General features: G+C 31.7%; 1 protein-coding gene across 1 annotated transcript; it reads left to right on the top strand.

Moving 5' to 3' along the window:
- Positions 1 to 7,873: 7,873 nt before the first annotated feature.
- LOC114719550 (uncharacterized) lies at positions 7,874 to 8,476 on the top strand. Its single transcript, XM_028905063.1, has one exon. The coding sequence runs from the start codon at positions 7,874 to 7,876 to the stop codon at positions 8,474 to 8,476; it is 603 nt and encodes a 200-aa protein (XP_028760896.1).
- The last annotated feature ends 6,072 nt before the right edge of the window (positions 8,477 to 14,548 follow it).

Genomic DNA, 14,548 nt, shown 5'->3' with positions numbered 1-14,548 from the left:
AAAACCCCTCCCCCCACCCCTACCTTGCTATTCTTGGATAAAAATTTCAAATTTTTGATAATACAGATTTAATATTTTACAAAAATAAATATTATTATAATTTTAGATTAAAAATAGTGGGTTAATGTATAAAAAAACCCATTAATTTTTCTTAAAAGTGCATCAAACACCATATATTTTTTTGCGCAAAAAAATTTATAAACTTTTAAAACTGAGCACTTTTTGGTATTTTTGTCATAATATCATAGGCCCCACAAATAAAAGGAATGTTAATATTTTTGCATCAATTTTGAATTTGCATGGATATATTTGCACCTCAAAAAAGTAGATGGTGTTAGGCATACTTTTAAAAAAAGTTCTAGGTATTTTTACACCTTAACTCAAAAATAATTAAATATATTTATACAGGTAATATTCAATATAAATAGTTAATAACGGGTGATTATTATTTTAAATTTTTCACTATAATTGCGAGTAGCTCAGATCAGATTTTAATAGTTTGAATTTATTTATGTATTTTTTAAATAAAATTATTATAATAATACTTATTTTTATAAAATGTTAAATTTGAAATATTAAAATTTTGATCAGGTGGTGAAAAAAAAGGAGGGTAAAGAATGGGTAAAGAAGGACAAGAGGAGCCGTGAGGAACCTCTTCCACACATAACATCTAACATGCCTTCTAATACTTTTTATAAGATTTAAATAATTGGATTGTGTAGTTTAAAAAATTTGTTAACATTAGTTAAAAATAATAAATATTTAAAAAAATCGTTTTCCCTTATTATAAATAAGCAAGAGACGAAGAGAAATAATAAAATAAATTGAAATATAATGTACAGGGAAAAATTCATTTTGTGACTGTATTTAGCATTTTATTTGCAAACACCTTTTTAAAGTAAATATCAATGGAACCCTTTTTCCTTTTTGTTTGTGGTACAGGGCATGTGTAGAGCTGGGATTACTGTCTAGGAGGTGTGTTAGGCGCAATGAATTTTAGAGAAGTTGCGCGTTGTGTCCTATGTTATGTCTCACGCTGAGAAACCTTGCAGTACAATATATCACTCTGATTCATCTTATTTGTTACTTATAGAGCGAATTTTTGGTCCTTTTATTTGTTACTTGTACCATTTTTAATGCTCTATTTCTAATTCTATCCTTATTAATTACTTCTCCGTCTTTAATATAAGACATAATTGTTGAGTTGATTTTGGTCATAAATATAAGACGTATTTCTCATATTTATCAATTTTTCCTAAATTAATCTTATAAATACTCCTTCAACCGTAATCAAGTAAAAGAAAGAAAGAATATATTAGAAAAGATTATTATGATATTTTAGGAAAAACATGTCATATTTCTTATAATTAACTAACTTACTTAACTTTCTTAATCTAATCAAATTAGTTAAATGAGTCTTATATTAAGGACCGGAAGAGTATAATAAAAGTAAAAATAGAAGGAATGTGTGAGAGAAAAAATCCTATATTATTATATCACATTTTATCCAATATTCGTATCTCTTTTATCTATTCAATGCCGTTCTTGGTACGTGAGAAATTTTTGCCGGTGACAAATAATATGGGTAGTTTACAAGTTTAAGGAACTCTTCCATTTAATAAATTAGTGTTTTGAGATGGTCAAAATTATAACTGTAACTGTAATTATTGCTCTTGACTTAAAGGTAGTTAGGTAATTCATGTTTTATACAAATTGCTCTCACATTCATGCATGGGATCCGTAAAGTTTTGGTTTTGATTGGTAAGTCGCTGTAAATTGGGATTATATTGAATTATTGATATTGTCAGCTTATTAGAAATGCAACGACTATGACTATGTGGCTGAATTAAGTTGTGATGCTAAGAAATTTTGTGGCCCTGTGATTGCGCATTTGTCATTGAATTAGATTAGAATCCTCTTTACAGAATGCATATTTCGTAAGATTGGATATAGCAGTTAGCCAATGAAATATTGAAATCTTATGATGGCTTTCTGATTATGTTGTAGAAATCAATCCTGAAAGAACAATAAAAAGCCCCAAAATCATTAGGGTGTGTTTGGTTAAAAAGAGGGGAAAAAAAAAAGACGAGTTTTAACAGAGGGGGAGGGAAAAAAAAAATAATTTTAATATTATCTTATTTGGATTAATGAAATAAAATAGGAGGAGAGGAATTTTTTATGACCCAACAAGTGTGCAACAACTACCATTCATTCCCCGCATGATGTAAAATTAGAAAGGTGATATGGGGATATTAAAAATTAATTATAATCATATTAATCACAATAACCCAAAATATTATAATTTTTCTCCCAATCTTTTCAATTTGGGAGGGGAGGGTTATGAGGGAAGAGGAGGAAAAATCTTAAAAAAATTTCCCTCCCCTCTTAAAGATTTATGGTGTGTTTGGTATGAAGGATTTGGAAGGGAAGGTGAGGAATTTTAATTATTTCTCCTTATTTGGCAACACACAAATTTTAGGATAAAATTTTCTCTCCCCTCCTCTCTTCAACCTCCCCTCGAAAATTGAGAGAATTTGGAGGGAAAAGGCAATATTTTGTCATGTTGTGATCATTATGTCAATATTTTGTCATGTTGTGACTCTTATGTCCATATTTTGTCATGTTATATCCATTATGCCCATATCTTAAGTAAAATAAGAGCAAAATTGTCCATATTAAAATATTTTTCCCTCCCCTCCTCTCTTTTTTTTTATAAATCCCAACAAGATAATATTAAAATCCTTCCACTCTCTTCTCCTTTCCTTCCCTCCGTTAAAATTCCTCCCCTTCCCTTTCTCTCATTGAGCCAAACATACCCTTAAACAACACAAATAAGGGGAAGGGAGCAAAATCTCTTCACCTCCTTCCCTCTCCTCATTCTCCCCATACCAAACAAGACCTTAAAAAATTGATAGACCATAGCACATCCCCCACACACACAAAAATTGCGTATCTTAATTTCTCAACTACTCTTTCGGTTCTGAATACAAGAACAAGTTAGGGAGTTGATTTAATTAGTTTTAACTATAAGAACTTAATTTACTTTTCTTCTCATATTTATCATTTCTCCCAAACTAATTTATCTTACTTATAAACTCATATATAATCTAAGATTATACAGCAGTATTTTATGGAGATCAAGTCACAATGATTAGAATTAAGTAATATATTTAGTCTCTTTAATTTATATAAAATAGTTAAGTAATTCTTATATTATACTCCTCCGATTCTTAATATAGGACCCAATTATTGAGTGGGTTTTGATCCTAAATATAAGATCTATTTATCATATTTATCAATTTTTTCTAAATTACTCCTATAAATACTTCCTCAATTATAATCAAATAGAAGAAAAAGAGAAGTATTAAGAAAAATAATTATGGTGTTTTAGGAAAAACATGTCACATTTCTTATAATTAACTAACTTACCTAACTTCCTTAATCTAATCAAATTAGTTAAATAGGTCTCATATTAAGGACTGGAGCAGTATTAAAAAAGGGAAGAACAAAACCATGAATAATTATTCCCATGTATGGCACGTGACCTAAATCTAGTTTCATGTGCATATTTAGAAAACCTTAAGGTTAAATGTATGCCTTTCGAATATATAGTTGAAAACTCTCAGCTGCGCGAATCAGCCCAATGTGTACATGCCATACGCGCATGCACCAACTATGAATTGACGAACATATAGGGACAAGAAAACGAAAATAAAAGATCTCAAGGCTTCAATTTCCCCCACGACAACACTTGCCAAACCCAAACAAAAAACATGTTTAAAATTCAAGAAAATTAAATGCGCGTCTATGACCCATTATTATACTTCTCTCATACTTAATATAGGATTTAATTGTTAAGTTAATTTTGATCCTAAATATAAGACTTATTTTTTATATTTATCAGTTTTTTTCTAAATTACCCCTATGGATACTCTCTCAACTATAATTAGTTAAGTGAGAGAAAGGAAATATTAAGAAAAATTATTATGGTGTTTTAGAAAAAACATGCCATATTTTTTATAATTAACTAACTTACCTAACTTTCTTAATCTAATCAAATTAATTTAACAGATCTTATACGGAGTGTTTGGATGGAATCAAAATCATGATTTTAAAAGTACTTTTACTGTGTATGAAGTAAATATGTTAAGGAATTTGTCTCATTTTGTGAAAAATTTATTCTAAGAAGTATTTTTGGGTACTTCCAAACACCCCGTATTAAGGATTGGAGGAGTACTAATTACAGAACGCCGGAAATGGAACAAGGTCGATCAGATTATAACACTAGAGGCCATCAGAAAAGTCCTGTATATGTCCCTGTATGTTTTAGATCATGAGGATTATATTAGTCTAACTGATTAAATTGTTTGAGGTATTTGGCAAAAACAAATTATTTGCGGTAAAAAAAAAGGGGGCAAAAGAACTAAAGAAGTAGTACGCTAGTATATTACTAAAGGTAAAACTTAATTAAATATAAAAACTAATTAAAGAATTTAGTGTGATCCTGAATATAAGATCTTAATTCATTTTGATTTTCAAATTTATAACTTTTTTTTTCAATTATTCTCATTGAATGCACATTGTAAGGGAGCTTCTATTAATGAGTAGATTCAGTATAAATTATTATTATGTTAAAATATTTAATTTAGAAAAATTAACATATATTTTTTTAGAAATAGCTTATTTAAATAATTTTTTAACATTGATAAACTAATTATCTACTCATTAAAAAAGTATGTAGGTATATAGTGATATACAATGGCGATTTTTTTTTTTGAACTCACCTTGACTGCAATTGTGGTTTAATCTGTGTTCCCTCACAATTAAAAATTTAAAGACTTTAAGGAAAAAATACTGAAATGTAATAAATTATAATAATAAATTAATGAAAAAAATTTTAAACAAACCATTTGATATCTAGCTAAGTGTTTTATATATTTATACAAAACAAACTCGAATCTTGATTAAGGGGTGTTTAGAAACCTCAAAAATCACTTTACAAAGTTTTCTTATACAAGTCAAGACAGAACTCCTCTCACATGTTTATTTCGAGTTTCATAAAATCATTTTTAAAATGTTAATCAAAAGCCCTTTTAAGACTAAAGTTCTGTTGGTTGTGTGGTACCAAATATAAATAGACTGAAAGTTGCCCGTCAAAAAGGAAATATGCCGGCCTAAAAGTGGTGAGACCAAACCAAAATTAAGAATTGCATTTGAAGCACAACAAACATGATTGTTACAGCTTGCGGTCCCTCTCCCTTCAGAGTTTAGACACACCACTTAACTTGTCAGCTTTCTCACAAGTTTCATTCACCACATTCTGAAAATCGTTTTCCATTTGTTCCAACGTAACTACCTCTCTTTTTATTTGATTTTGCATGCAACTCAAATTAGTTGAACCCGTTCCACATATGCACACATACATGCATCATCATATTCAACGGAACATTTGAACTAGCCTGTTTTAAATAATTTTATGTTATATTATTTTAAATAATTTTACGTTATGTAAAATAAGTCCGTGAGAAAAATTTTGTCTCATAGAATATAAAATTTAGTGACAAGTTTTTCTACCAATTTGCCGGCATCTTGAAACAAAATACTACTTTCGATTCTAATTATAAGACTTCATTTATAAATCACAAATAAGATCTTATAATTAGAACCGAAGATAGTAGTTTAGACACACCAATCAGACTTGTCAATGTTTGGCTGTAAAAGATAACAAGTGAAGACATATTCTCTCATAAAATGCAAACAGGGAAAAAAAAAAACCTTAGTTTTAAAGATATGTTTGATATAAGGGAAATGAAGAGGATGGGAGAGAAGAAAAATTTTTGATGGGCTTAATTTAAAAAAATTAAAGAAGTGTGGTTAAAATTTTCAATTAATTTTCTTACGCTTTTATTTTACATGTTTTTTTAATCAAAATTTTATAACCCCGCTTCTCTTATTTTCTAAATTGAATTCATTAAAAAAAAAATTCTCTTCTCTCCTCCTCACATACCAAACATAGGGTAAAAGAAGTCAAACAAACACTTAATTAAAATTTTCAATTCGTCCACATCTTCAAACAAAATGGTTCAATTTTACTTTGTGTTATTAAGATGTATGTCTTAAATATGTTTGGGGTCCTTCTTGAATTTATCGGAGAACTGATTCAAAGGTTGCTTGCTCGTAATTCTTTGGGAGAATTGCAATTAGGTCCCAATCAAGAGAATTAAATGCAAAAAGGTCCCTTGAAATCATGAAATTATTCTGAAGTCCCAAGGGACCTTTTTGCAATAAATTTTATTTGTTTAATTACCAAATTACTCTTCTTTTTTTTTTTAATTTTGTATTGACAATTGAAAGAACAGTGATTGACAACTCAGGGTGCAAGGATTGACAACTATCGTGGCTGGTTTGACAACACATTTTCTCAGCATATCATACCATAAGTTATCAAACCAGCCGCGATAGTTGTCATCCTTGCACCCTGAGTTGTCAACCATTGCTGTTTTAGTTGTCAATGCAAACTTAAAAAAAAAAAAAGAAGAAGGGTAATTTGGTAAGTAAACAAATAAAATTTATTGCAAAAAATTTTTTGGGACTTTAAAATAATTTTATGATTTCAAGGGATCTTTTTGCATTTAATTCCCTTGAGTGAGACCTAATTGCCATTTTCCCTAATTCTTTTCATAATCTGTATGTTTCATGTGCTTCCATAAAAGGCAAAATTTCGGTATTATCGTCTTTTTATTAATGGATCTCGTGTGATTCAAAATTCCACTAATAAATTTGTTTAATGTAATGAAGTGTTTAAAAGCTTATATTTTTATTATGTCAAGTTTACAAATTATAGTTATATTCATATTTAAAATTTATGCATTGTTCGTTTATAATTATGAGAATATTGTTATGAATATAATATCTTTATGGATGTCCATGTATCTATCATTATCTCCCTTATCTTCCAATATCTTCAGTAACTCCCATTATCCCCATTATCTGCAATTATCTTTATATCTGTAGATTCTATCAAAGATGTAAAGCCGTGCCTATAAATAGAGGCCATGTACAATGTATTCAGTACCCTATTGAATAGAAAGAGAAATACTCTCTCTTATTGATATTCTTTCTTTTCTGTTCTTCTTCTTTATTTACAACACGTTATCAGCACGAAGGCTCTAACAAAGGTATAATATTCCGATCTTATTATTATACATTATGTTTCATGATTTATTGTCTATCCTCTATACTTTTCTATACTCTTCTACACTATGAGTATTTTTCTTTTCTCCATTCTTTTCCTAAATGGCTTGAAGCTATATGGTTTAAAGTTTTCTACTTTATGGCCAGAAGCCATAAAACTTTATTATTTTTTCTTATGGCCAGAAGCCATAAAATTTTGTTTTGCTTCTTATGGCCAGAAGCCATAAAACTTTATTATTCTTTCTTATGGCTAGAAGCCATAAAATTTTGTTTTGCTTCTTATGGCCAGAAACCATAGAACTTTGTTTTCTACTTTATGGCCAGAAGCCATAAAACTTTATTATCCTTTCTTATGGCCAGAAGCCATAAAACTTTATTATCCTTTCTTATGGCCAGAAGTCATAAAAACTTTGTTTTATACTTTATGGTCAGAAGCTATAAAACTTTGTTTTCTTCCTTATGGCCAGAAGCCATAATTTTAATTTTCTAACATATGGCTAGAAGCCATATAATTTTTAACTCATGACCAGAAGTCATTCAAATTTTCTCTTCATTTGTTTTCTTTTGGTAATTTATAATTTTTCTTTTCTTTTCTTTTCTTCTCATTAACGAAGAGCAATGTAATTTCCATACATGACAATTTTTTTTTAATATTATATTCTTTTGTGGTAGTGCCATCATGTCAAACCTTACAAAACTTGAGTTTGTGGCTCTTGACATTACTGGGAAGAATTACTTATCTTGGGTACTAGATGCGGAAATTCACCTAAATGCCAATGGTCTGGGAGACACAATTAAGGCAGAAAATAAGGCATCTAGTCAAGAAAAGGCTAAAGCTATGATCTTTTTACGCCATCATTTACATGAAGGACTAAAAATGGAATATTTGACCATTAAAGACCCACTCGTACTTTGGAACAATTTAAAAGAAAGGTATGACCACCAGAAAACTGTCATTCTCCCAAAAGCTCGTTATGAATGGATGCACTTGCGTCTACAAGATTTTAAATCTGTTAGTGAGTATAATTCTGCGATATTTAGAATCAGTTCTCAACTGAAATTATGTGGAGAAAAAGTCACTGATGAAGACATGTTGGAGAAAACATTCTCCACATTTCATGCATCCAATGTGCTCCTGCAGCAGCAATACCGTGAAAAAGGCTTCAAAAAGTATTCTGAACTTATTTCTTGCCTTCTTGTAGCTGAGCAAAATAATGAGCTTCTAATGAAAAATCATGAATCCCGTCCAACCGGCTCCACTCCATTCCCGAAGCGAATGTAGTAGTAAATGGACCAACACGTGGTCGTGGACGAGGACATGGACGTGCACGAGGCCGTCGCATTGACCGTGGACGTGGTCGTGGTCATAATCGAGGTGGTTCAAATTCCTATTCAAAGAGGACAAAGAATGATGAGAATCGCAAGAGAAAAACTAGTGGAAGTAATAACCACTCTGAAGACTCGTGTTATCGTTGTGGTGGGAATGGTCATTGGTCACGTACTTGTCGTACACCGAAACATTTGGTTGACCTTTATCAAGAATCGCTTAAAAATAAAAGTAAAGGCAACGGCAAAATGCCAAGGGTAGAAACCAATTTTGTTGATGAAGAGGGCGATTCTGATTATGGCAACATGGATGTCACTCATTTGGATATTGCTGATTTCTTTGCTGATCCTAATGGAAAGATTGATCACCTGATTGGTGATGGGAATGTTCAACAATAAATTGTTTTAGTGAAGTTAAATTTCTATGATTTTTTTTCCTTCTTTTCATCTTCTTTTATAAAGTTTCTACTTTCAATGTTGTTATCTTTCCAAATTAATAAAATTACGAGTATTTTCCTTTTATTAATTTTGTTTCTTCCTCCCTCTCTTGACTATGTTCCTTGTAACGAAGAATGGCTCCTATTGACGTCAATCATGAAGATTTATGTCTTGTTGACAGTGCAACAACTCATACAATACTTAGAAATAAAAAGTATTTCTCTTCTTTGGTAATGCAAGAAGCCAACGTTCAGACTATATCTGGAAGTGCAAAACTGATTGAAGGCTCCGGAAGAGCCAATATATTGTTACCTGGAGGAACAATATTATACATTGATAGTGCATTTTACTCAACTAAGTCTAAAAGAAATTTGTTGAGTTTTAAGGATATCCGCAAGAATGGATACCATATCGAAACAACAATTGAGGAAAATCAAGAATATCTTGCTATTACAAAGTCAACCTCAGGTAAAAAATGCACACTAGAAAGATTGCCTGCATTTTCTTCTGGCTTGTACTATACAATTATTAGTACAATTGAAGTACACATCATTATAAACCAGAAGTTTGTAAATGATAACAAATTTAATGTTTGGCATGACCGGTTAGGCCATCCCGGGACAATTATGATGCGAAAAATAATTGAGAATTCATGTGGACATTCATTGAAAAGTCAACAAATACCACAATCCAATGTTTTCTCATGTAATGCATGTTCCAAGGGAAAGTTAATTGTTCGGCCATCACCAGGAAAACTAAAAAGTGAGCCTCTCACTTTTCTAGAACGCATACAGGGAGATATTTGTGGACCGATACATCCAGCATGCGGACCATTTAGATATTTTATGGTTCTAATTGATGCATCAACAAGATGGTCGCATGTCTGTTTATTATCTTCGCGTAACCTGGCGTTCGCAAGATTATTGGCTCAATTAATTAGATTAAGAGCACATTTCCCTGATTTTCCTATCAAGAAAATACGTCTTGATAATGCTGGTGAATTTACTTCACAAGCTTTCAATGATTATTGTATGTCTCTTGGGATTGATGTTGAACATCCTGTGGCTCATGTGCACACACAAAATGGACTTGCAGAATCATTAATCAAACGTTTACAATTAATTGCAAGACCATTACTTATGAGATCAAATCTCCCAATTTCTGCTTGGGGACATGCAATTTTGCATGCAGCAGTGTTAATTCGCATCAGGCCAACAAGTTATCTCAAGTCCTCCCCTTTACAAGTGGTTTTTGGTCATGAACCAAATATTTCCCATCTAAGAACCTTTGGATGTGCTGTACATGTTCCAATTGCTCCCCCACAACGTACCAAGATGGGGCCTCAAAGAAGGATGGGAATATATATTGGATATGAATCTCCCACTATAATAAAATATCTAGAACCCTCAACAGGAGATTTGTTCACAGCTCGATTTGCCGATTGTCATTTTGATGAGTCAGTTTTTCCAACAATGAGGGGAGAAAATAAGAAGTTGGAAAAGGACATTAGCTGGAAAGAATTATCACTGTCTCATCTTGATCCTCGCACAAAAGAATGTGAACTGGAAGTTCAAAAGATAGTCAATTTACAAAGTTTAGCAAATCAATTACCAGATGCATTTACTGACCCGAAGAGAGTAACAAAATCACATATTCCAGCTGTTAATGCTCCTATTAAAATTGATGTCCCTGATGGACAACCAATTGTGAATGATTCTAAAGCACGCATGAAGCGTGGCAGGCCCATCGGCTCCAAAGATAAAAATCCTCGAAAGAAAAAAGGAGTTAAAAGTATAGATGGCCTAGTCGAGAATAATTTAGAAAAGTTAGCAACTCCAGAAGAGTCATCAGACAACGCTAACGTCCCAATTCTCAGTGAAAGTCAGGTACCTGAAATATGTGAAAATGATGAGATCTCAATTAATTATGTTATGAATGGGATACGATGGGACCGAAGTGAAGTCGACGTTGATGATATTTTCTCTTATAATGTAGCGCTCGATGTGATGAATGATAATGAGGATCATGAGCCAAAGTCAATTAGTGAATGTAAACAAAGAAAGGATTGGCCAAAATGGAAAAATGCAATTGAGGCAGAATTAAAATCGCTAGAACAGCGAAAAGTTTTTGGACCAGTAGTCCTTACACCTGAAGATGTAAAACCGGTTGGATATAAATGGGTTTTTGTGCGAAAGAGAAATGAAAAGGGTGAAATCATAAGATACAAAGCACGACTCGTTGCTCAAGGATTTACACAAAGACCTGGTATCGATTTTGAAGAAACTTATTCACCAGTAGTGGATACAACTACTTTTCGATACTTGATTAGCCTCGCAGTAAATAAAGGGCTCAATTTACATCTAATGGATGTTGTTACAGCCTATCTGTATGGCTCACTTGACAATGACATTTATATGAGACTCCCTGAAGGGCTGAAATTGCCAGAAGCACACAATTCAAACTCTCGAGAACGATACTCAATTAAGTTAAACAAATCCCTATATGGATTAAAGCAATCAGGGCGAATGTGGTATAACAGGCTTAGTGAGTATCTATTGAGGGAAGGATATAAAAATGATGCAATATGCCCATGTATTTTTATGAAAAGATCAGGAAATGAGTTCGTTATAATCGCTGTGTATGTTGATGATATAAATATTATTGGAACTCCTGAAGAGCTTGAAAAGGCAGTGAATTGCCTAAAGAAAGAATTTGAAATAAAGGATCTAGGAAGAACAAAATTTTGCCTTGGATTACAAATTGAGTATTTGAAAAATGGAATTTTTGTATATCAAGAAACTTATACAAAAAGGATCCTAGAACGTTTTTATATGGATAAATCACATCCATTATGTACTCCAATGGTTGTAAGATCTTTGGAGGTGGATAAGGACCCTTTTAGACCTCGAGAAATCGGGGAAAAAGGTGATGAAGAGCTACTTGGTCCAGAAGTACCATATCTTAGTGCAATTGGAGCACTAATGTATCTTGCTAATCATACACGACCTGATATATCATTTGCAGTCAACTTACTAGCAAGATATAGTTCTTCACCAACACGAAGGCATTGGAATGGAGTTAAACATATCCTTCGTTATCTTAAGGGTACAATGGATATGGGATTATTTTATTCGAATGCATCCAAGACCGATCTTGTTGGCTATGCAGATGCTGGATTTCAGTCTGACCCACATGTTGGTAAATCACAAACTGGCTATGTATTCACATGTGGCGGTACAGCCATTTCATGGCGATCTATGAAACAAACTATATCAGCCACATCATCTAACCATGCGGAGATTCTAGCAATGCATGAAACAAGTCGAGAATGTGTATGGTTAAGGTCCTTAATACATCACATACGAACTACTTGTGGCTTGTCTTCTGGTAAAATGATCCCAACAATACTGTACGAAGATAATACTGCATGTATTACCCAACTAAAAGAAGGGTATATCAAAGGAGACAGAACAAAGCATATCTCCCCAAAATTCTTCTTCACTCGTGATCTTCAAAAGGATGGTGAAGTCAATATCCAACAAATTCGTTCCAGCGAAAATTTAGCAGACCTATTCACCAAATCACTTCCAGCCACCACGTTCGAGAGACTTGTTCATGACATTGGACTTCGTAGACTCAGAGATATCAACTGACATTGTCAAGAGGGGGAGTAAATGTATGCTGTACTCTTTTTTCCTTGTCTATGGTTTTTCCCATTGGGTTTTCCTGACAAGGTTTTTAACGAGGCAGCACTATGAAATATATATCAATAAATGTTGCACTCTTTTTCTTTTACTAGGTTTTGTCCCACAGGGTTTTCTTAGTAGAAGTTTTTTAACGAGGCACATATTTAGCTATGGACATCCAAGGGGGAGTGTTATGAATATAATATCTTTATGGATGTCCATGTATCTATCATTATCTCCCTTATCTCCCAATATCTTCAGTAACTCCCATTATCCCCATTATCTGCAATTATCTTTATATCTGTAGATTCTATCAAAGATGTAAAGCCGTGCCTATAAATAGAGGCCATGTACAATGTATTCAGTACCCTATTGAATAGAAAGAGAAATACTCTCTCTTATTGATATTCTTTCTTCTCTGTTCTTCTTCTTTATTTACAACAAATATCATGTTACCTAGGAATACTTTTGTGCATTGTAGGGAATATTTAAACATTGTTTTTAAAATTTAGCCAAAGAAAACACTGTTTCTTAAAAAACATATGATTAAAAAATTATTATTGCTACTCTCTAATATTTCAATAAACATTAAATAGATAGTTAAAATAACAAATAAATTAAATAGTGGTATCTGAATTATATTGTGGAGGCCAGATCAGCTTTAAGACTTTCCCAAAATAATGTTGTCCACGTGCTAAGGCCCAAAATCGTATTCTTAATTTGTTTGAAAATAATTGAGGTTTTATATTCTGAGGAAGTTTTTTTTTTTGGGTGTGTCTTGGAATGTATGACTAAGCAAAGTCAAATTAAGGATCGATCTTTGCACCGAGAAGAGTGTAAAATCTTATAAGTCATCTTCACTTCTAATTTGCGTCCATACTAATCCCCTTTTTGGGACCAACTCATACTTGAAGGTTTGTTATAACTTAATTGATACTCTTCCGGTTTTTAATATAAGACATAATTAAAGAGTTGATATTGATCCTATATATAAGACGTATTTCACATATTTATTAATTTTTTTAAATTAATCTTATTGATTTTTTTTAAAATAATTAAATAGAAGAGTGAGAGAGAAAATTAAGAAAGATACTAAGGTGTTTTAGAAAAAAATATCATATTAACTAATATAACTAGTATCATAATCTACATAAATTAATTAGTTAATTAGATCTTATATTAAGGATAAGAAGATGTTAAACACCTTTATAAAAAATTTTAAATATGAGATTGTGAATTTAAATTCTTTGTAAAAAAAAACAATTTATTTAGTTACGTATAAGTATTCTCTTATTAAAACAACTATATTCAAGATGTTGTTAAGTACTAATCTAAATATCTTTCTCATAGTGGGAATTCAAACCTCCTTTTGTGAGGTGTGTGTGAGTTATTAAAAAAGACAAAAAGAAAAATTGACCTGACTGGTATGAAAGTCAATGTTTTGAATGAATCCTTGAAATATATAACAAGATACCATTAACGTGGTCAGAGATTTCAATTCCAAAGGAACAAACAAGTTTATTGCCCGGCTGACTCATCCTTGGGTATAAGATATTTAATACTTCTCGAGGCAGAGATTTTGCATACTGAGTGTGACTTCATCATCTTCTTTTTTAACAAATGAACAAATTATGAATAGAGGGACCAGTAAATAAAATTGAAGAAGTATATTGACTCAGTACAAAAATAAAACAACCTAATTTAAAATAAGATAAAACTATGGGTACTTGCATATTATTTTTGCCTTTAAAAATCGAAATTTGATTTTAAGAAACATGGAATGATGTTTTTAATTAATTAAATTAATGAATTGAACATGTGCGTGTGCCTTTAAGTGCGGCATGTAAAATGAGCAATCAACGAAGGCATTCAGATTGGCACTCTCTATATTATATGCTTGCGGC

The sequence above is a fragment of the Neltuma alba genome, unplaced genomic scaffold (genome assembly GCF_004799145.2).
Source record: "Neltuma alba isolate B1F8T4 unplaced genomic scaffold, ASM479914v2 tig00011923_pilon, whole genome shotgun sequence".
In the NCBI taxonomy this organism is placed as follows: Eukaryota; Viridiplantae; Streptophyta; class Magnoliopsida; order Fabales; family Fabaceae; genus Neltuma; species Neltuma alba.
This window is presented reverse-complemented; position numbering and strand designations above follow the sequence as displayed.